The sequence below is a fragment of the Rhinolophus sinicus genome, linkage group LG12, assembly GCF_036562045.2.
Source record: "Rhinolophus sinicus isolate RSC01 linkage group LG12, ASM3656204v1, whole genome shotgun sequence".
NCBI lineage: Eukaryota > Metazoa > Chordata > Mammalia > Chiroptera > Rhinolophidae > Rhinolophus > Rhinolophus sinicus.
Window position 1 is genome coordinate 51,105,369 of NC_133761.1, and position 23,675 is coordinate 51,129,043.

At 35.5% G+C, this 23,675-nt stretch overlaps 1 protein-coding gene across 12 annotated transcripts in view; it reads right to left on the reverse strand.

Moving 5' to 3' along the window:
• Positions 1-23,675, reverse strand: part of CEP170 (centrosomal protein 170) — a 108,900-nt gene that overhangs the window by 31,765 nt on the left and 53,460 nt on the right. For 7 of the 12 annotated variants that reach the window (XM_019746814.2, XM_074316825.1, XM_074316826.1 and 4 more), the window contains 5 exons: positions 20,763-21,239; positions 16,246-16,409; positions 15,766-16,059; positions 3,846-3,995; positions 1,141-1,267 (listed from right to left, as the gene is read on the reverse strand). In XM_019746814.2, coding sequence (XP_019602373.2) covers positions 1,141-1,267; positions 3,846-3,995; positions 15,766-16,059; positions 16,246-16,409; positions 20,763-21,239 — 1,212 coding nt within the window. The remainder of the gene's footprint in view (positions 1-1,140; positions 1,268-3,845; positions 3,996-15,765; positions 16,060-16,245; positions 16,410-20,762; positions 21,240-23,675) is intronic. The other 5 variants (XM_019746818.2, XM_074316828.1, XM_074316831.1 and 2 more) reach the window with 3 other exon arrangements.

A 23,675-nucleotide genomic window follows, 5' to 3' on the forward strand; every position in this document is an offset into this window, starting at 1 on the left:
TGCTTCTGTGGCTTATCCCATCCTCTAAGTTTTGTTCAAGACAACAGACTCTAACTAGTGTATTATAGAATTGCACAGAGAATGACTAAGAAATAGTTTATTTGCTATACTTTCAATTACATAGTTAAGAATATACCTAGTTTTTAATAAGCATTTTTATCCACTTGAAAGAATGACAAGTTGTATTTCCTAAGTAAAACAGAAAATACAGGAGTTGAACAAGGCTTTCGAAAAATCAAATTCAAAGCTGATTAAAATAATTTTTTAAATTACAAGTATGAGAAAAGGTGATAGGAGTTGTCATAATTTTACAAACGGGGGATTTTAAATTATGATTGTCTGGTATATTAAGGCCTCATACGAAATACATGATCCCTTTCCCTCTTTCAAGTAAGTAGACACCAGTGAGAAAATATATACTTTGATGTTTTCATGTGAGACAATTTGAAAATACTTAAGGAGTATTTTCCTGAATAAATGGAATGTGTTTCTGAAAAAAGGGGTAAGTCTTTTCAGAGAAATATATATTAACATATAAAGCATCCTAATCTTTTAAAGCATCTTTTTGGGGTGCTATAAGTCAGAGACAAAATAAATTTCCATTTCCATTTCTAATGGTAACAAAATTAAGAATACAGATAAAAAGCCACATGTAAGTTCTTCTTGAGGGTTTTGTTTTTAATTAAGAATATAATTAACTGAATCTAATAATATCATTAGAGGCATATATATATTTTTAAGAAACTATTTCAGTTCACAAAAATATAATTTAAAGGTACTACAAATCACATTACATAGATTTGCAAAAGATGTATTAAGTAAAATCTTTTTTATTGAATGGCACAAAGTTTGAACATCTGTTGTATTAATGAATGGGATAATTTGGAATTGTGTTAATCTTATTTTTAGATATTCATGTTATATAAATTTGTGCATATTATGTGCTTCATCTATAAATCATCTCTGTATCATCAGTTAATTTTAATGGTATCTGCATTAGTGAAAACAAAATTGTATTCACATATACACATGAGAATACGTGAATGTTTATTAAGGTTTAATTTACTTCTTACTATATAGATTTGCTTTTTTGAAAACTGATGTGTGATTCATACAGACAGACACACACAAAGAAAATACCATTCTCTAAAGAAACAGGTACAGTCAGTTCCATTATCCTTTCTTCTTGATCATGCCTTGTATGATTAGCAGCCAAACTAGCCCATTGTGAAACCCAACGCTTGCTTCCAGATGAAGATGTGCCTCCCTAAGGGAGAAAAATAAGATAAAATAACACGTATGGTCAAATCCGATTCTCATGAAAGAGAATTCCATTTGGTCACATTAACCTGTCATACAAAGCAATATTTAAACCTCATATTGCTTTATTATCATTTATTAAATTTCCCCATATAAAATGAAGATTCTCTAGGTACCCCTTTTTGCACTACATTTTATTATTACTATGAATGTAGTATAATTTTCTCAACTTAGTAACGACTAACAATGGTACTAAAATAAACTCTTGGGACATAAAATTTACTGCTGCTAGAAAAACTTGGGTATATTAGCATAGCTTTGTGGCGACAACAATACAGTTAGTTGTACCCCATTCTATTGAACAAGGAGTCTAATGGTCTATTCCTAAGTTGCGCTCTGGCCCTCGGAGAGATGTTTCCAGGAATCAGATTGGTCCAAGAGTCTCAAGGAGTATTAAATCTGCCAGGTCATGTCTTCAGGGATTTAAAAAACAAACCCAAAGCTTTATACTTCTTTGTATAACACTTCAATATTTTCATAAAAAGCTAGAAATCATTACTTTTAAGACTTTTTCTATAATCATCTTGAACCTAGATCTGTCCTTAAGACAAGTGCTCTTTGAGACCTTAGAGTCAAGCGTGAAATAGAATTCATTACATCGTTCCATAGACTTAGGGACATATAATGGTAATTCTTAAGACCAGGGCCATCTAGGCATCTAAAATAGAAAACCTAGGGAGTATAGAAAAAATCATTTCCTCACTGAAAATCTAAGCCAAGGCTTAATATTGAAACTGGAATGATAACTAAGGAAGAGAAAACTACGACCAAAAATTTTGAATTATTCAAAATAAAATTTTATTAAAAGTGTCAGATTTACTGTATTAATGACGACAGGCTAAAAACTAATGAAACAAGTATTTCATACAGACCATATACTATATGATTTCAAGAATAACACGTTAAAGCAGTAAGTATACATAATGACATACATACATACAATGCAGCCTAAGAATACCAAAGCCTGCTGAATCCTCGAATTCTCTTTCAAGAGTCTATAGTAACTTCCCGCAGTTCTGAGTACGGAAGGAAGTACCACAGCCATTGGCACCATGCAGGAAATAACCACGATAGAGTGGGTTTCACTGGCAAACACTATGTAGAACCAGTCTGTGAAATTGTTCTAATGGCCTGTTTATAGGTGACTCCTTAAAAGGCAGGTACATACTGGGGCTACAGATAAATTTTACTTGGCATGGGCTGAGGGGATAGAGAGAAAAAGAATGAGACTATTTAAGTTCACATTCATCAGAACCCTATCTAGATTAATCAGGATACCAAAACATTGTGTCAAATAAGTATCACTTGCTTTTGATAAGCAAATTAAGCATCTTGTAAAATAGAATAAAAATTCTCTAAGATCAAGGGGGGAAAAAGAACATTAAAATACAATAACTGCTTTGACAGTTTTTAAGAAATGGCTGAGCATAAAGGGATAGGTATATTTACCTGTATACAAAAAATATTTTATTTACATTTCATACAAACATAACACTTTATTTATGTCAAGATTTTATTTATATTTTATATTTATTTACCATTTGTATACTTTACATTAACTCATCTCCTGAGAGGCAGTACAGCATAATGAGAGAATGAATTAAGAAATCAAGGCTGCTTAAAGTTCAAATTCTGGCTCTACAAGGTACTAGTTTTAAGACCTTGGCCAAGTTAATTACCACATACTTCAGTTTCCTTCTTTGTAAAATAGTACACAGAAAGCTTCCATTGAATGTTAGTTCTTATTTTCTGAACAAATTATAATTAAAACATCAGTTACATGCATATTTTAGGTTTTGACATATCAGTGTGGAATGAAATTCTAAGATCGTTTTCAATAAGGGAATAAATTGTTTTATATACCTCATTAAACTCCCTGTAAGTAGTTGTTTTTTTTTAAAATACCATTTGTAGAGATGAGAGAAACTGAACTTAAGAGAGGGGAGTGACTGGGTCAAAAGCACTCTCTTAGATGCGATCGTTCTAGGATTGGTCTTTCTGGCTCTGCCATACCACACTGACTCGGTAACCACTATCTGCACCAAGCCATCCTTAATTAATTTCACATTATTCTGATCACATCCTCGGCTATACTGCAATGGCACTTATTGAGATTTACAAGTTGTATCCATCAAGGACCACCTTGCACATGTTTTGTTTCCTGGCACGGGAGGTCTTTCCCTTCCAAATACATGATCTTCTACAGTATAAGTAGTGTGTATTTTTTTGTGTTACCTCATAATGCCAATTAGAGCAGCGGGCATATAGCTCATTAACTGCTTACTGAAGTTAACGTTTTCCCTCATTGACAAAAAAATATTAGTTAAAAGAACATAACAACAAAAACTGAAATGGAATTACTGCAAAAAATTGCTTTAGGCTTTCATTAGGAACAAATAATTTGTGAGAATTTAGATTTTAGAAGTTATTATACAAGGGGACATATCAACTTAAAATAATATAACTACAAATAATAAAAATTTACATTTTATGCATGTAAAAAGTTATGAGGAAGAGATGTATACCTCTGAGTTGTGAAACCCAGGTGTACTTAGTGGCTTTCTTTCTTCCATTACTACTGCGGCAGAACTGAGAGCCCAATCTTTTATCAGATCTTTGTGTTTTTCATGGATAATAGGCCTATTATACTCCTGATTGTCATCTACTCCAAATACCTAGGAGGAGAAAATCATTTTATAAATGAAAAGCCAGATTAATATGTGAATATTTTCAGTAACTTAAAAGGCAAATAAAAATATTTGAAATTAATTGCAATAGGTAATTTCAGTAATGAGAGAAAACTCGTGAAATGACAAGGTAACATCCAAATAGAATGATAGCTGGAGAGAAAAACAGGGCAGTGGCAGCTTAGGTCAATGTAACTGTCCTTTTTTAATACTGAGCAACGTACTGTTTAAGAACTAAGAAATATTCAGGATATTACACTTCATTTGTCAAGAGATGTTAATGATGTTAAAAACTGTCATAACGCAGAGTTTAAAAAGTACTTCAACTCATTTCTAGCTTGTCTCTTTGTTCTATTATTTTTGAGAAGCATATTGTAACACTATAAACATATGACTGATTTTATGTGTTCCTTCCTAATAAATGTACATTTACATATGCGTTAAATTTATACATATAATTTTCTAAGTTCCCAAGTAACAGATTTTATTGTATGATCTTTGTACAGCGTATAGCATAATTCTTAAACTAAATTCTTAAACTAAAAGTCACTCAAAAGCCTTTGTTTGAAATGCAGATTTCTGGGTCTGCTCACACAGATCAGCATTTTGAATAAGCAGATTCTCTACAGTTGCAAACAGTTTTGAAATATTCTAAATACAGAGACTAACAATCATGTGCTTTTAAGGGCAGGACCGAAGTCTTACTCATTTCCTGGCTCATAATAGGCCTTGATTTTGTCAAAGAGACTGGAAGAAGGTTAAAACTACACAAACATTAACATTCCCGAGTCTCTACTTTGTTCCCAATGCTTATTGTCTACAGGTATCAGTTGTGACTTTAATTATTATGATCAAGAAAAATATTATGTGTTTGAATCAGTGCTTTGTAGCAAGGAGCTTTAGAACATAAACAAAGAAATTTCATTTTCTATGAAAAGGGAAAAATACCTTTGTTTAAACTATTTTCTAGAAAACTTTTTAATGACCATACATCTGGCTGATAAATTCTGATGTCCACATTTAGTAAGGCAGATAGCAGATTTTCAAAATAACTGAAACTTGGGAATTTTACCACTAGATGGCCTTATTACTTAACACTTAATTCAAATATAACTATAGTTTTCAAGAATTATGACTTAATAGTCTGTTGAACCACTCACTCAGTATTGGAATTATCTTTGCTTTAAGAGCAAATTGTGTATTATTAACTTTAAATCAAATATAAAGTTTAATAATACATAAAATACAGTGTTCTGAAGGGGAAAAAACCTGCTTCATTTCATTAAACATTAGAATTAGTAAGTTTAACAAGAACAAGCAATAAAAATTACTAAGTGTAGTTTTCTACGTACTCTGCCTTTAACCCTACTTATACAGGAGGCAAATTAGACCTACTTAACTTATTTGTGATTTAAAAAGTTTTCTAACTCAAGTCATTGAACTCCACATTTCCTGAAGTTTATCTCATTTTTATAATTACTACTAGGAAAAAAAAAATCTAATTCAAGTTTGGAAGTAAAAAATAGAAATAACCACATGTGATGTTACTTGCACATTGCATCTCTTTGACATGTTAATTTACAAATTACCTTAAGTGGTTTTCTGATTTGGTGACATTTAATTTTAATCCATACTCAAAATGGACTTCCAAACCTTGATTTCCTCAAATATCTAAATAACAGCTGTTTCAAATAAAATATATTAAATCTCTCCAAATCACTTCTGACACTATTTTGAAATGATAAAAAAGGGCATACACATACACAAAGAAGTAATGCTTTTAGGGAAGGGGAGCTGAAGTTGTCCAGAAAGAATACTCAGATGACGTTCTACAGATTCCTTTTAAAGCATTACAGCTAGCTATACATACATCTGTCATAGAAGTAACAATTATTTACTGCCCAAACAAGTGACAGAGCCTGAAGTACCAATGCATGGGGAAAGAAGCCTTCCAAGTTCATCCCTGTATTTCTAATAGTGTTTTGAAAAATTAATGATAGCACTGACTAGCCCAGCTTGAAATCCGTATCATCATTTTTGTGCCTGGGTACAAAAACATCCATTTGGGACAACTTGCATGTGAAAACAAAGAGGACATAAAGAGCTTATACTGTCTATACACTTTAAAGGTATTACACTTTTCACATTTAAAAAAAGTACATACCATCTGACATACAACCTAATAGTTGGACAGAACTTGAGAACTGCTCAAAGCGAAGAACAAGTTTGCTAGATTTTCTTTCTAGATTTTGTCCCTAGGTGATTTCACCCACCTCCAAGGCTTCACTTCAATTTCCAACTATAGACAGCTGCTTACCAGTCTGTCATCTCTCCTCCTAGATGGCTCAAAGATATTTCAAATGCAGTACGTTAACCCAGGCTCATGATTCCCTCCTCTTCCCCTCTCCCACTGGGCTCAATCAAACCCCCACCTTCGTATTGCACAAAATACGGGTTTTCCATTCAGCTGGGCACGTTTTTAGACTAGAATTCTATGGTGGGGAAGAGAGTGAAGTCAAATACCTATCTAACTTTTATGCTGCTTTTCTAACAGAACCCTCCACCCAAAGGGTGTAAGTTAGTTTCTAATTTGTCCAGGTGGGAGTAAAAGGAAGGGGTCATATAGGGGTAGAAAATTTCTTTCTGAACTTGTACTATCTGAACTCTTGGGGCCTGACACATGTTTAAGGATAACTCATTTATCTTAGTGGTAGGGAGTGGCGCTCATGTGCTTGTCTCTATAGCTCCTTGATCCAGGTGGCTGCATCTCTGTTTTGGGGAGTGACCTGTGACCCCTACCATGGCCTCTTAAGTTTAGGGTAAGGAGAGAGCACCTCCTTCACTATCGCACTCCAAGAATCATGGAACATGTTCTCAGTCTTTTCCTTTGAATGTGTGCCTCTCACATTTGGCATCTCACTTTGGTATTTTGACTCTATTATCTCGGTGGTTACTCTAAACAATTTTAACAACCTGTTACTCAGTTACAGTACTATTGGCAGGCTACTGTGCTAGCCACCAGAGGATTTAAAAATATACAGTTGGCCGTCTGTATCCACAGGTTCCACATCCACAGATTCAACCAACCATGGATTGAAAATGTTAAAAAAAAAAAATGTTAAACAAAAAAAAAAGTTCCGTTGCTGGCCTGTACTACGTGGTTACATCTGTACTGAACTTGTACGGACTTTCTTTTCTTGTCATTACTCCGTAAATAATAAAGTATAACAACTATGTATGTAACATTTACATTGTATGATAAGTAATCTAGAAATGATTTAAAGTATGCAGGAAGATGTGCGTCGGTGATATGCAAATACTATGCCATTTATATAAGGGACTTGAGCATCCTCAGATTTCGGTATCTGTGAAGGGTCCTGGAACCAAGCCCCGGCAGATACCAAGGGCCGCCTATATGACTTAGTCCTCACTCTTGAGGAGCTTCAGTCTAATATGGGAGCTTATATAAAAAAGGAACGTCTCCTGAACCATGCAGGAGTACTCTGTAGTTAAAACAAAATTTCTTTAAGAACCAGATTGTATTGTTAGATTTTAGTATTAAATTTAAAAAAAAATTAAACATTCTTCAGATGATAAAGAACTAGTATGTACAATACAAACGAAGCCTACGAAAAGTCTGACCAGTTTTTTCACTAGCATATTATCATCATAGTCATTATTATTTAAAAGCTCTGAATGTATAGAAAATGCCCAGTTTCTAATTGTGAAATTGGCGAGTTGGGGAGAGGGGAACGATGGTATACCAAGGTCAGCTCTCCTGGGGGTAACTTTCAGGCCTGCTGAGTAGGGTTAGGGCAGGTCAGATTATCTTTGGTAACATCAAATATAGGAGTGCTTATTGTGACAGGAAGTAGAGACCACTGTGAAAAGGGGTGGGAAAGGGGGGAAGACTGACGCATATAAATATGGCAATGAAAATATAGAGCAAAATGCTAATTCAATAGAAACAGTCCTTAATTTATTAGTTAAAAAGATTTCCAAATCATTTGAAATTCAGCATTCATTTTTCCACAAGAAGGAGAAACATGATGGTAGGTTAAATGTCAAGCTTTTGTGGCCTTATTTTAAAATAACTGAAGAATAGGACTGCATTAGTATACGGATCATATCAAACTGTCGCAGTAAAAACGCAGCCAAGTTTCAACCTCAGGAGAACAGATTTTTTCCTTAATGAACAAGGACCCCCCTAGGGAAGGAGAGCAGGGTCTATACCAGTTGAAATCAATAGTAGAGGTTCCTATATCCTATGAAAATCACTTGACATATAATTACTTTAAGAACTATGCAGGATTATACAATTTAACAAGCTATCGTAGGATCAAGATATAAACTAGTTTTCCATGCAGGGAACAAAATCAGGATGATCTAACAGAGGAGAATGTTTTTAAACTTACAATTTTCCATGAAATTCTAATTTCATTTTTAAAAGGAAAAATCCCTTAAAACTCAGTGGTATAGAAAGTTCTAAATGTTTAACACAGGATTTTCATAACGTATTTGTAATAAACTTTTAAATTTAAAATTCAGACAAAATTGTTAGGAAAAAAGAACTCAGAGTGGAGGTAGGAGAGACATTCTATAATTTATCACGGTATACAAATGCTCCCAGCAGCCAAAAGGGGAGACAACCCATATGTCCATCAACGGATGAGGGAATAAGTAAAATGTGGTATATCCATCCATGCAACAGTACATTATTCAGTCACAAAAAGGCATGATGTACTGAGACATACTACATCCTGGATGAACCGTGAGAATATTATGCTAAGTGAAAGTAGTCAGTCAGTCACAAAAGGGCACATAATGTATGATTCTATTTCTATGAAATGTCCAAAATAAGCAAATCCTTAGACACTGATAGTAGATTAATGGTTGCCAGGGGCTGAGGGAAGGGGAATGGGAAGTGGCTGCTTAATGGGTATGGGATTTCTTTTTGGGGTGATGGAAATGTCCAGGAATTAGTGCTAATGGTTGCATAGCTCTGAATGTACTAAAAGCCACTAAACTGTACACTTCAAATGGCCAACATGGTGAATGCCATGTGAATTTTACCTCCACGTTTTAGAAAAGGTACTATCTGGATTCATTTTCTTCCTTTTAACCTCTCTCTGGGTAAACATATGCTCTTACATGTTTGCTCTCCCTGAATCAATCCTGTGTTCCTCCCACTCCTTAGGAGTATTATATCCACAACCTCTTCCCTTTCCATCACTGTTTAGCATTCTTTTTCTATTAGACTCTTCTTTCATATCTTCAAATTATGCTCAAGTCTAATCTAATGTTTCTATAGTTAAAATATCCAAATTTTATCCTCTGTATGGCTCATTTCCTTGTCACACATCCCTTCCTTTCATCCCTAAAATCTGGCTGCTCATCAATAACCATCTTACCCTTTCCTTGCCAAGAAGATTTTTAGGTGCTAAGTCATTAGCTCAGCATTGCTAGAAACTCCAGAGTATCTCTAGTCTTGGGCTAATCAAGGCAATTCCCCTGAAACTCACACATGTCTTCTGACAAAACGTATATTCTTAGGTAGCTTTCATACTTACTATTTACAAAGCTAAGCTTACACAAGGCAAGGTTTTAAATTATACATTTTAACAAGTTACTTTAGGATCAAGATATAAACTAGTTTCTGCACATTAAAGAAATAGAAAAAATTGTGGAGGCCTGGTTGGATGTGATCAATGTATAAATTTATCACAGTAAATTAGCTAATAATATATAGCTAACCACATACAAACACTGACAAAAGTGAAAAAAACATATTTTTCTTCTCAGTCATTCAAGAGATACTGAGTATCTACTGCATGCCAGGCACTGTTCTAGGCCCAAGAAACACAGACGTGATCAAGACAAATATGATCATTCTAGAAAGGACAGAAAATAAACGAGCTAGCAGTGAGTTCTACACAGGAAATAAAACATGGTAATCTGATGGAGATATAAAAGGTAAATGCTGGGGCTACTTTAGCCAGGCAGTTAGAGAAAGCCACTGCAAGTTATCATAAGGAGGAGCTAGGTATGCAAAACACACAAGAAAGAGCTCATTAGACTGAGGGCACAGGAACTGGAAAGTCTCTTAAACAGGAAAATAAATAAGTTTCACATAATAACAGAGAAAATGGGGGCAAACCTACTAAATGTTAAGCTTCTGCATGAAAAAAGGTGAGGGTTCCCTTGTGAAGCTTTGGGAATTAAAAAAGGTGAGGGTTCCCTTGTGAAGCTTTGGGAATTAAAGCAGGAATTAAAGCTTTGGGAATTAAAGCAGGAAAGGGTTTCCTACACCTAAGAGGGACATGGGGGTGCTCAGAAGGGGAGAGGGGCATCAATCAAAGTGACCAAAAGTAAATTCTCCTGATAAAAAAGATTTAAAAAATTGCTCAGTGAGTAGAGGATAAGAAAACTCAAGCTGTCACAATTTATCTTTTCGGAACCACTGTGTGCTTTGGCCCATTAACACAGATTGTTTCTGGATTGGCAGGAAGTAGAAAAAAGTGTCAAGTTCAAGTCCAAACGCTGCCTGTGATCCAAGTCCTGGCTTCCTGCCCAAGGCTCCTGTGTGACCTACTCTTTCAGTTCCCACACACCTGATTTACGTCTGAGAACGCTTTGGACACCCTGCCTTCCTCTGTGTCCTATCTGGCACCGTCTGCCTAGATCCTGCCTCTGCTTTATCCCAATTCCCTGGCTCTGACTCGGATCTGATCTAAAATCTTGCTGTGAATGTCAGGGTTTGGAATATCCCCTTTCCAAACCGCTACCGCTGGATCCAGGTTCTCAGCACGGCCGTCTTTGGGCTGCGTGAACCACTGCTCTAGCTGTTCTTCATTCTGCTTCTAGTCCTGCTTCTGGATGCTTCCCTACGACCTGTCGCCTACAGAATAAGCACTGATAGATAACAAAGCCCCATGAGAGAAGAGAATATGCTAGTTAGACACATTTTGGGGGAAATATGCTGCCACAATGGACAGGAATCAAAACTCAGGAAAGGAAAAGTATCTGGCAGAATTGGTGTATGGTATGAAATTTCTGAAAAGGAGAAATAATTTTTTTTTTTTTTTCCAAAAGATAGATCCTCAAGCCCTCTACAATGACCAATTATTTTCTTGCTCATTTACTCATTAGCGTTCTGGTCTCACTACAAGTTTTTCTCATTTAGCCTGGCGGCTAGGTGGTCGCCCTGACGCCATCTCCTCTTCCCTCAGCAGTGTCTGTTTTGATGGAGAAACGGGGAGAAGAAACTGGTACTACTGGTACTATGATGGGTTCTCTAGCTATAATAGGAAGGTCCAGGAGGGAGGGCGGGGGAGATTATTATTATTGTGGCAGACAATTACCTTTTGTCCAGGCAGTCAACAGCACTTTCTTATTATAGCGCATCTCCATGTAAGCTTAGATGTAAAACTTTAGAGATCTTTACAAATAAGAGGCATTTTGTTAATACTTTGAGAGGTTAAGTTTTGGGACAATGCATAATATAAGACTAACTACTAACAAACGCACAACACAAAAACACAAACCAAAACGCTGTAATCACATAACCTAGGGGTTGGGGAGGGATCTCTCACTATCTTTTAACTATGACCAGCACAGAAAAGCAAAGCTATGACATTTCAGCCTGGTCACCTCTTTAGATCCTATTTTGACTATATGCAACTTCTTCCAAGTTAACATGCAAATACAGAGGGTGCCAAAAAAATGTATACCGATTTTAAGAATGGAAAAAAAAAGTATTAAAATTGTAATACTCAATATATACCAATAACACAAGATGAATACAAGTCACGTTTGACTTCTGCAATTACAAGAGGTGCTCAAAGTGGTTCCCATTAGCGTCCAGACACTTCTGATTACAGCGAACTACTGCTTAAGCAACGTTGACCGAAATGTCCACTTGTACACATTTTTTGACACCCCGGTATATGTTTTGCTTATTTCCTTTAGGCCTTGGAGTACAACGTATTTTGGGAAAAGACTAAGAAGGCATTCAGTGCTCAGCACACTTAACATCAGTGTATCATGTGACACTGTTGCTTACTTCCTTTTGATTCAACTTTTTGTTCCAAGATGCTGTTTTCTCTTGTTTCTCTTATTCCTTTTATTCTTTTCAGTCTCCTTTGTTCACTCTTGTTCCTTTGTCCACCGGTGTTGGTGCTGTAAGAATTTCATACTTTGTCTCCACTCTATACATTCTTTCTAGGTGACTCATCTATCATTTTGCATTCAGCTACTCGTTAGTAATTCCCAAATTAGTATTTTAGCCCAGACTTCTTACCTAAGATCCAGATGTTTATATTCAATGGACTGCTGGACCTGTCAGCAGCTTTTTAATTGCCTTCTCTGCTTCTAGCCTTTCCAATTTTCAATTCATTCTTCACACTTCTGACAGCGATTAGACAGTCACTGCCCCACTTAAAAGTTTGCAATGACTCCCCAATGCCTTCATCATTAAAAAATCTAGAGTCCTTAGTCTAATTCAAAAGGGAATTTGATATCTAGTCCAATCTCATCTCTCTTAATGTTAAGAGTGGTCCTCTGAACAAGTCCTCCACCCTCCCGTGATTTTGAAAACACCGCTCCGTATGGAAAGCCCTGCTTTACCATGCCTGTCAAAGGATTAATTCCACCTGTTTCAAAATGAGCTCAGTTGGCAACTAAATTCAATTTTTATTGAGACCATATAAAATGCCAAACACTAGCAGTCATGGAATTCCTGCAATCATGGAGTTTACGTGTGTGTGTGTGTGTGTGTGTGTGTTATGGGGGAGTGGGCAGGTGAATAAATAAATTGGCAACTATCAAGTAGTGATAAAGCTTATGATTACAACGATGGAGACTAGGGTGGCTTCTTTAGATAGCACAGCTAAACACTTCTCTGAAGAAGGGACGTTTAACCTGACATCTCTCGGAAGCTACTGGTACCCTTCCTCCAAACACTTACGTCTATCACAGCACTCATTGTACTATTTTTAATTCACATATTTTACTTATGCAGTTCCATCCCTCTACATACTCACTTCTTGAAGGGAAGAACTCTCTTTTCAATTTGAATGCACTCCTAACACAAAGCATGGCACGTAGTTAATGCTGAATAAAGGTTGCTAAATGAATAAATCAGTGAAATAAACCAGGTCTCACACAATGAAGTGAAAAAGGAAAGAGACCACACAAAACTTCTTAGGATCAAACAGTGAAATTCAGAGGGCCGGAGCGGATGGCCCCACCGTCTACCCCACACACCCTGACTTTAAAAGGATGGCGGAGCTCGTCAGCCATGTGATGTGATGCCTGCATTTCCTCCTCCTGAAGTCCTCCTATGCCTTGACTCGGGCTGTTCTCGGTTTTTGTTTTCTCCACACGCAGAGGTTACTTCATCTTCAAACACTTGACTCCTGCTGCCCTGCTCCTTTCCCTAGAGCCTGAATGTGCCTTCTGGCTTTAACCACGGCTGGTAGCCTCTCAGCTTTGGTTTGGTATTCATGAGATAATGTGGTGTTCTTCTTTTCCCCCTACAGTAATGGTCTCAGCTTTGTTTTCTGGTTTACACAAACAAAGAATGACTGAATTACTGACTCAGTCACATACCGCCATTAATTCCTTAAATGAATCCTGTTTTAAATCTTGGTTTTCTCTATCCAGTGTGACCATGTTATTTGTCATTGAAACTGGGAGTCTTTTTAAGAATGAAATAAAAGATGCTTTTGATAATTACACACAGTGGACAGCAGGTTTTGCGGCCACGCTCTCCACCCTGCAGTTTCCTAGAGTCTCATCTGCAACAATGACTTTGTTCTCAGCTTTCTGCTGTCGGCCGGGTGCTGCCTTGTAATGGAACCTCCACCAGGCTTCAGATTTGACCCTTTTGGTGCTGAGAGAACTTTCCAGGATTGATCAGTGCCTTGTGTGGAGATCCACATGTGGAAACTCTTAGTAAGGGTAATAATTCAGCTAAATTTACATACCTCTTACTATAAAACAGGCATTGTGGTAAGCATTTTATGTATTTTATTGAATTTTTATAACCTAGTGAAATTTCTTCTATTTTAGCACAAAAAGAAACAGGATTAAAGAAGTTAATTTACTCAAGTTTACTCAAGGGCTAGTACATGCAGAGTTTATACTCAATCTCAGGTCTGTCTGCCTGCAAGTGTTCATGTTCTTAAATACTATAATCCCTCACTGTAAAATAGTCTTTTAAGAGAGAAAATATCTATCGCTATAAATAAAATATCACAAACCAAACAAAGGCATAATAGCAAAAAATATTAAAACTTCTTAGCGTTCTTTTTTCAAAACCTATTCTTTTATTTTCTATTTGACAGCATTTTAAATCTACTTGTTCTCAATAAATAGAGGGAAAATTAGGAACTTTAAAGTCATCTGAAAGAAATGTCATTATCAATTCCCAATGATGACAAGAATTCACAATCACCAAGAGCCATTTTCTATGCTAACACTGTCCACAGACTTCCTTTAATATAATCAGACAACTCACTTTATGCGTCTGTTTCTTACCTGCTACACTTTTTTGTTAACAACCATCGTGACACTGATCGCGTAACATCTACTCGTATTTCTTAGACTAATGAGTCTCCAAAGCCTGGAGTTGTGCAGTTCAACAGTAAAAGCCTGAGCTTGTGTTCCTCAATAAATGTGTGTTTAGAAATTACATACGTCTACCAACATAATATTATATACGTGACAGAACACTGAAATAACAACTGTGAAATGAAAAGTAAATGAAAATTCTAATCATCTTCCTGCATTCCAAAGGTCATCTTGTCTTCTCCCTGAAAGACCACTCTGTAAACTCACCATTTACACTAGTGCACCTCCAATGTCAATGTGTTTCTGAATAACCTGGAGATCTTGCTTTTAAGGCGGATTCTGGTTCAGTATGTTTAGGATGAGCCTGAGAGTCTGCATTTCTTTCTAACAAGCTCTCAAGTGATGCTACTGCTGCTCACACATTGAGTGATAAGAACTTGAACAAAAGATCTATGCTTGGCCAAACTTAAGTTGCTATTTTCCAGAGGGTAAAATAAACAGCTGATTCTAAAGTCAACTTTCTATTGTAAGGAAAACTGAGAAAAACTACTTTACAACAGTCATTATACATAGTAACCAATAACATCAAAGAATAGATCTGAAATGTAAATAATCATCTTGACTGGACATACACTTGTTGCACTCAAAGTATAAACAAACTGATTTTGTTCTCATATGCTTCTCTTCTATCACCAAAGACAGCAGTGAATAGAAATTAACAAAAGAAACTAAGAACAAAATTGATTAAAACATATGTATTTTCATCTGCTTCCAATGTAAAATTAGTAGGCAAGAAACCTATTATCAGCTATATTTATGTTTATTTTAACAGTCATAGCAACGTGGTTTTGTTTGTTTTTTTAGTCTTTAAATAAATGCAAAGGGAGAATGGCCAAACAAAGTATACTATTTAAAAATCCTATCTTAAATTTATACAACTTTAAAAGGTCCAAACAGTTTAAACGTACAGGACTTGACCTATGAAACTCAGGCAAATTCAGAACATAAGCAGAATAAAATCAGAAAGCATTTTGGTCTTCTTGTTAGTCTTGCCGTTCCCTGACAAAATCCTAAAGTTCCAATAACCACTGTCTGCATGAGAACATTTCATGCTGACTCGAATAATTTCCAACAATCAAATACACCACACGAAAACTAGTATCATACCCAAATTTCAATTATTTACCTTGTCAATCATTTTTCTTGCTTCCACTTCCTCACTGTTGGGATTCTCTAACTCAATGGTATAAGTACCCTTGTCACTTTGGTCATCATCATTATCCTTTTCAGAAGTAGCAGCAGTAGCTTGATTTTTTAACATTTTATCCATCTCCTGGCTCGGTCTGTGCCCAAGACTCCCTGAACTTCTTAACAATGCAGTTTGTAGGAAGGGAATTGACACCGATGGCTCCTCTGATTTCTGTTTTAACAATTTCCCATGTGGAACACCATGCCCCCCTCTGTGATGCGCAGAGCTAGTCTGTAAAGACAAAGAAACCACTTTGGCATCTGCTGTTGGAGACTTGCTTTTTTCAAGTTTTGTATGTGGTGTTGAATAAGTAGTTTCCTGACACAAGATTCCCGCACTCTGAGTAAAAGAGTATGACCTCCTTTTTCTGGGATTGTCTTCCTCAAAGAATGCAATCATAAAAGCAGTTTGACTTACAACAGCTTGGTCTTGATGCTTTTCGGCAGCCTGGGCCTTCTGCAGCTTTTTCTGTTCTGAGTGGTGGCGCCTTAAGTGTTCCTCCAGCGTTGCCCGTTTGCCACAGCGCCTGGGAGCCCCAGCATTTTCTGAATCGCTCTGTGTACCATCATCGTGTTTATTTCCTGGACACAAAAAAGAAACCACATAATAGAGAAGGAAAAAAAATCCCATGTAGAAAATTAGAAACATATACAAAAGTGCTGTTTGTTTTGCCCCCTTCCCGTTTTCAATCCAAAGTCATACGTTCTTTTCAGTAACAGGCTCTGCAAACTTCCCTCAACTGCAATGCTTACATTCAAATTTGCTCAACCAACAATGAGGCCCTTTATAAACAAGCGAATAGGATTGTCTTTCTTTTTCCAAATTTTAACTTTATAATGATTTACCAATGTCTTAACAGATAAGCAATGCTATTCATATATCATCTGTGACAGTATATATTTAAACACTATTAAACATTAATCCTGCCTTCAAACCTGATACCTTATTTGAGCAATCAAAGATTTGTTTCTAGCATTAGAGAGGAAAAGAAAGAGGAGAAAGGGCAATCCCACTGAAATGCTTATCATTATTCAGGAAACAAGAATACAAATGCCGTCAATATGTGATCTTAACTTTCAATGTTGTACACTACTGACGTAAATATAGTATACATTTCCTTTTCCACAAAAAGATGTAAATTTATAGGTTACACCAGTTACTGTAAAATTTGTTTACAAATGTCTTTCTAGCTATGAGAATTTTTAAAAATTTGCATTGGTGCTCTAAACTCTGGTGGCTTTCAAGAGTGAAATACAGCACACTAAAAGGCCTATCATGAAAAAGTATAGTCTATAAAATCTTATATAATTCTAAGCATCTACTGGCCAAATGTCTGACACAGTGTTAAGTATGGCCATACAAAAATCTATTTGTCTTCTCCATAAAGCATATAGAGTCAAGTTAAAATATATTTGGATTTTGAAACATCAACTTTCTAACAAAGGCTTTTTGCTACCCTTCATAGTTGTATTTGGGATTAAATGAAAACTTGATGAAAATTACTTGATTTTTCAGATTTAAAATTCTCATTACCTAAATAATAATATTAGAAGAAATAATCAAATAACAACATATTATTGTAGCACAGAATTATTAGATAGTACAGCGTTATCCTATGCATGTTTTAGACTGAATCATAAAATGAGGCCTTAAACGATGGATTCTTTAGAAGAAAGCTATAAATGAACCTAGTCAACCAGGTACATTCCAATGTTTCCATGAGGAAATCTGATTTTTAAATTTTCCTGGGCTAAAAATTTTAATCTGATTATCTGCTGAAGAAGGTGACATCGAATAAGATGAACAGAACTGGCAGACTCGGGGGTTGGGAGGGACAATGAACCTACGTCCCAGGAAAAAGTTGAGTTTTAATGATCACGGGCTTGCTTCTAATAGAGGTTACCAGTTGGTGCTAATGATTTCACGTGAGAGGACTGGCTGTAAAAATGTGGTACAATAAAGGAGTGAGAAGACTCAGAGAAGAGAAAGGCAAGCGCACAGAAAAGGGTGACGCTTTGGAAAATAGGCAAGGGAAGCAAAGGGAGTTAAGTCCCAACGAGGGATTTGGGGGAGCACTCCCCGCACCGTGATAGTAATATTAGAAACCTCAGGTACGATAACAACTCTGACTCTTTCTTCAAATTAGTAACCATTCAAAATGCAAACTAAAAAGAAAAAAACAACAACAAACGTGTTTAATTGATGGACTCCGTGCCTTAGGTCATTAAGCTACCCCAATTAGGGATAGCAGTTGGAAGGCAAAACCAAACAAAACCACTAGTTCAAATAAATATAAACTCATGAAAAACATGACATTTTACAACCTGTTTCATTGTAGCATTGGATATATTGAAAAGAAACCCAGTTTGTAAGCGCGGAATATAACTAAACTCCAATATTTCCTGCATAGTAAGACCAAATAACCCATATCACACACATACAACATGAGAACACTATTTTTACAGAATTTAGTTCTTGTACCAACATATAAAATTTGGCACATAAGTAGTGTAGGCATTTCAGTATCTTTTCTTTAAGTTAAAGCTTAAAAATTCTGTTTTAATTTATAGATTAGCCACTTTCTTTTCTGGAAAATTATTATTCCTTCTTGTATTTCTCAGTGTCACACAAGATGAGACATCTGATCAGAACTGAAATTTCTGTTTCCACTGAACGAAACAATCCCTAGGAAGCTGTCCTCACCACGTTTCTTTCTGTGGCTTTTGTCTCTCATTCCCCACGCCCACATAAGCTGACGCTCTTTCAGTGCTGTTAGGGTGGGTTAGCGCCACGAGGCCAGGGGCTGTGGCCCAAAGCAGCTGCAGCTCCTGAAGGGTGAGAGTGCATGGGCTTTGTGAACATGATTTTCGCCACTGTCCCAAAGCGCATGCACTTTACTCTTGTAGGAGCAGAGTGTTTTGTGTTTGTTTTCTTTTACCTACTTTCAAGCTTCTGCCTGCTCTCAACAGTTGCTGAGAAGCTAGTTACTGTAAAATTGTTACCACTTACTATAATTACATGTATTTAGTCTAGGTATATGCTTCTGATACTCTAAGCATGGAAAATCTTTATCTAATAATAGCAGCTCTGACTTTGGGGAAAAATCAAATGTCATTCGTAAATATATCTGGAGAAATAAAATGGATCTATCTTGGACCAAACTGAGTTTTATAGTCACAAAGACATTATCTTGGATAGCTTGTAAGATGGTTTGAGGGCAAATCCAAAAGAAGGGTTCAAGACAATGGCAACAAACTAGAATATATGTCTACCTATAAATCACCTTTGAGGGATGACAGTACTTTGATTGTATAATTTCTGATAAGGTTTTCAAATATCTAATCATTAATGTATAGATACAGTGGGAAAGTGGGCATTAATGCTTCTACTTGGATATAGACTTGTTCAAGAACAGAGAATGTCTTAAAATGATGGCTTAAAAATAACAGTGAATAGGGAAAATAGTGATACTGACTAAAAAAGTTACAATAAAAGGGTTTGACGCAGGTATTTTTAAAAATGGTAGCTTTTAAAAGAATCTTTTAACTTACTTTTTATACATTTCTTAAGAGTGGTTTTAAAAGGATAATGTTACTTCTAAATTTTTAAGTTTTAAGCTACCTTTTACATGATACTAGGATATCAGTATTATTTATCCAATTCATAAAAATGATCAGTTTACAAATGGATAGCTTTTATTTGTAAGCTTGAACCTATACATACACATATAGGTCTCAACTATGTATTTAATATTATATAGAAGTAAAAAATAACCATCACATGTCAAAGGACACATGCCAGGTAATTGCTTATGATTTCAATTAAACATAGTAATAGGCTCTAACAAAGAATTGGATAATCTCAACATCTCATTACCCTGAAGTACCTTAGAAGCAAATCAGAAATAGGTATTTCTTTATTACTTGATCAGATTCCCAGAGCATAAAGTAAGAGTTAAGTCAGGGCCTTTCTTGTCATTGATAGTGAAGTTATTCATTGTTTATTCAAATTACTGAGTACCTGTCACATACTGAAGTCCCAGGTGAAGTGTTAGGGATACAAGGTAACTAACATATAGTCTCTGATCTCAATAAGCATTTTCTAAAGCTCATTAACTCCTTGTATAGTTAACAGAATGGTCAGATTAACATGTAATCATTCCACTTGTAGACAGCTTATTAAATAGAATAACACAAAACTGTATTCAGTAATTCTAAAGAAACCTTAATTGGCAAAACCAATGGAAAAAATTGATTAGCTAATACCTCAAGGTACAGGTTTAAAGATTTTGCTAATTTTGGCCAAGTATTAAATTAATAAAACATACATAAAAACTATTTCACAAAGAAATAATTCAATTGTGATTTTTATAAAAATCTTACTATTGAAAAAAAAAGTAATTCGATTGATTCTCAGTATTTCTAAAATAAAAATCTTTGTTTCATGGGTAACCTCTGAGAACAGTTTGAAACACTCTATCAACAATGTGACCAAAGTAGTAAAAATTTTTGTTCATTATCAAATGGCTGAAAATTTCTTTCAAAATCTAGATAGTGACAGTTTACTTGAAGTATCATAGTAGAGAACAGAATTGAATATATCTTTTGCTTAAATCAAGAAAATGATGAGAACTGTGTTCTAGGGAATTCCGCTGGTGAACTAAGTCTATTTTCACAGGAAAAGGAGACATATTTAACGGCATAAATCTAAATTTACAAAACCAATCTGGTTTTGGCAAGAAAACAAAGGCAGACTATTCTGAATAAGTTGGACATGGGCAGTATGGTTTGCTTTTGAGCTTTAAAATCAAATATAAACCTTGGAAAAGCCGACGTTTTCTACCACACAATTATTTAATAGTAGTCTGGTAACTGTGAAGACTGAATTTTCTTTATCATAAAATAGGAAGTTCTGAAATGATCAATTCACTTTACCTTTCAACCTTTTCAAGTAAACTGGAACGTCACTTTTAATACTTTTGGAATCCTCTTCTGTTCTTTCCCAGACCATCTGAGGAGGGTTGTTCTGTGCTAGCCAGTCAGCTACTTTGTTTTCTGGTGCCATCATTCCAGTTTGAATCCCCGGCAGGTCTTGAGTTCCGGGAGAAGACTTCTTTGACTTGTGGCGCTGCTCAGAAGTAAATTTTGTCACATGGTCTCTAATAGTCACCTTCCCTGGGGTACTGTCATCAAATTCAATGGTAAAAGAAGCATGCCCTGCACCTGTTGTATGGGAACTCGGTGTGTCTTTTGTTGGGATTTCATGAATAGTGCTTTCTGCTATTTGTGACGGTTGCTGAAATTCTTTTGTAGGGATTTCAAAATAACTTGGTTCCCTACAGAAAGGAAAAAGTACTTCTTCATTTGCAGCTGCAGACTGTTCCTCAACTTGCTTGGCATCTAAGCTGCACCCTAATGAGAAAAATAAGAGAAAATTCAAAATATTTGGGAGCTTCCAGCATTTGAGGGAGCATAGTAATGGCCATTTGTACTACTTCAAGAGTATTAGATGGCAGATCACAGTCTGGATGAAAAACAATGGCAAATGTCAAAGAGAAGACATAATTTTGATTATAAACATGGCGTTTGGTTACCAGTAGGAGATGCAAGATAAGCAGCAACAATGGCAAAGGATGGCAAAGCAGATAAGAGAGGGACCTTGAATGGCTAGGTCCATTATTTTTCCCAATTGGCTCTAGAAATCATCAGGTGCAAAAGAATTGAAATCGCATGGAGATGGAGATGCATATTCAATGTATATATAGATACCTTGAATGACAGAAAAAACTATGGATTTCCTTATCAAGTGAGGAGGATGAAATATCTGAAATATCTGAACACAAGTAGAGTTCCAAAGGAGAACAGGTGTTCCAGTGAGGAAATAAACATGAAGTCAGTATGTAAGCGATGTTCTAGAAGTAATGATTCCACTTACCACTCTTCACCAATGCCTTCAGAACCATTACTTTTACAATGACCAAAAAAATATTACTGAAGTATGATCCTTGCAAGAAGATAGATACATTTTATAAAGAATAAAAGAATGTTCAAGACAAAACATGTGGTGTGCTTGAAGCATTGCCATACAAGCAGCAGTGTGAAAGAAATAAGGTAAAAACAGAAAATTTAGTTGCCAGCCATTAATTCCAGAAGATAATTAATGTACATTTCTATACAGCAAAATATGCACAAGTGTTAAAAACCCTTGGAGGAAAGCAGAATTATAAATCTCAGATTAACAATAAAAGTTGGTGGAAGAAGCAAGCACCTCTGGAACACTATCATTGCTCTTCTGCTGCCCCAGAAACAAATATAAAGGTCTAAAAATAAACAATTTATACGTAAAATATGTAAAGGTATAGAAATAAAAATAATTGAAATGTTTTCCTTTAAATGTTATTAGAAATGCAAATGCAAAAATGTATATATATAAAACAGCCCTGTTTTTCAGGAAGCAAAAGAACCACGTCATTATCAAGATGGTAAAGAGTGAGTTCAAATAAAAAAGATTTCCCTAAAGCTCAAAAAAGCATTCCTTTTAAAAATATATTGATAGCAAAACCATTTCCCGATCATTTATTAGGGAGAAAGGGCAATAGAGGAATAACAAGGTTGTTTCCAATCATTTTCCAATTAAGCGAGTACTTAGTCTTTTGAAACATTTTTTGAATATTAAACCTTGATGGAATTCTTCGGGCGCTTGTACCTGACTTTTGGGCAGTACTCTGAATATGAACCAATCATAAAACTGTTTGCTTTTAGGTTATGTAAGATTGGGACAGCAATGTTTCTGTACTCACATGTGTGGGATAGGGTATAGAAGACATCAAACTCAAACAAAAAAAGCAAAAAAAAATCTATACACAAGGTAAACAACAATATCTAACAAAATCAATTTTCAATGTAAAAATGATCCTTTTCAAAATCTACTTAGTTTTTCTCACCACTGAAAATGAAAAAAAAAGTGTATCAACAAAAACTCTACATTATCAAAGCAAAAATTTTACATGCTATTTGAAACAAGACGTTATATGACTCTTAATAATGTGAAGTCATGCTTTAAAAACTTTATTAAAGAGTTAATTTATCTTTTTCTTGAAAGACAGCTATGCTCACCACTAAAGCACCAATGCTGCACAATTTATTTTTTTCTTAATAATAAAATGTCCTATTAGACTTTGAGTGTTTACTCTGAAGGCCTGTCACTCAAAACTGCCGTGAGAGTAAAATGCATTAACCACTCCCCATGTATTAATAAGCTCATTCATAAATGTTATTTTTATACATTGATTTATGTACAATGTACTGCACTTGATCAATTCCATATAGTACAACTAGTTTATAAACCTATCCAACCAACATGTATACACATATATTCATTTATTCATTAAGTCTGCTTTGCTCATCCTTCAGATAATAGAGTAATGCTAGGAACAAGGGGTGGTAGTTTTCTACTAGCACCACCTGGATACCCATAGAAAATGATGTGACTGAACTATGAAGCAAAAACCACAAAAAGCTGGTTCAGGGTTATATGATTTATCCACTTGTCACTCGGCATTCAAAGAAATCTTTTCCTCCATTGTGAATGAAAAGTTCCTACAATTTTAATATTAACATACTTTCAACATGTTTTCACATTATAACACATTAAAACAGAAGAGATCAAGAACTGCACACCATTGAGTTTAAGGATATCATTCCCTCAGTCCTACTGCAAAATCATCTTTACTCCAAGGACTAGAAACCTGAGACCTACACAAGTCAACACTTATTTTATCCAGAAATTGGTTATATAACAATGTCAAGTAGCATAATAGAGTGGAAAGGCATCATATTATGGCCAGA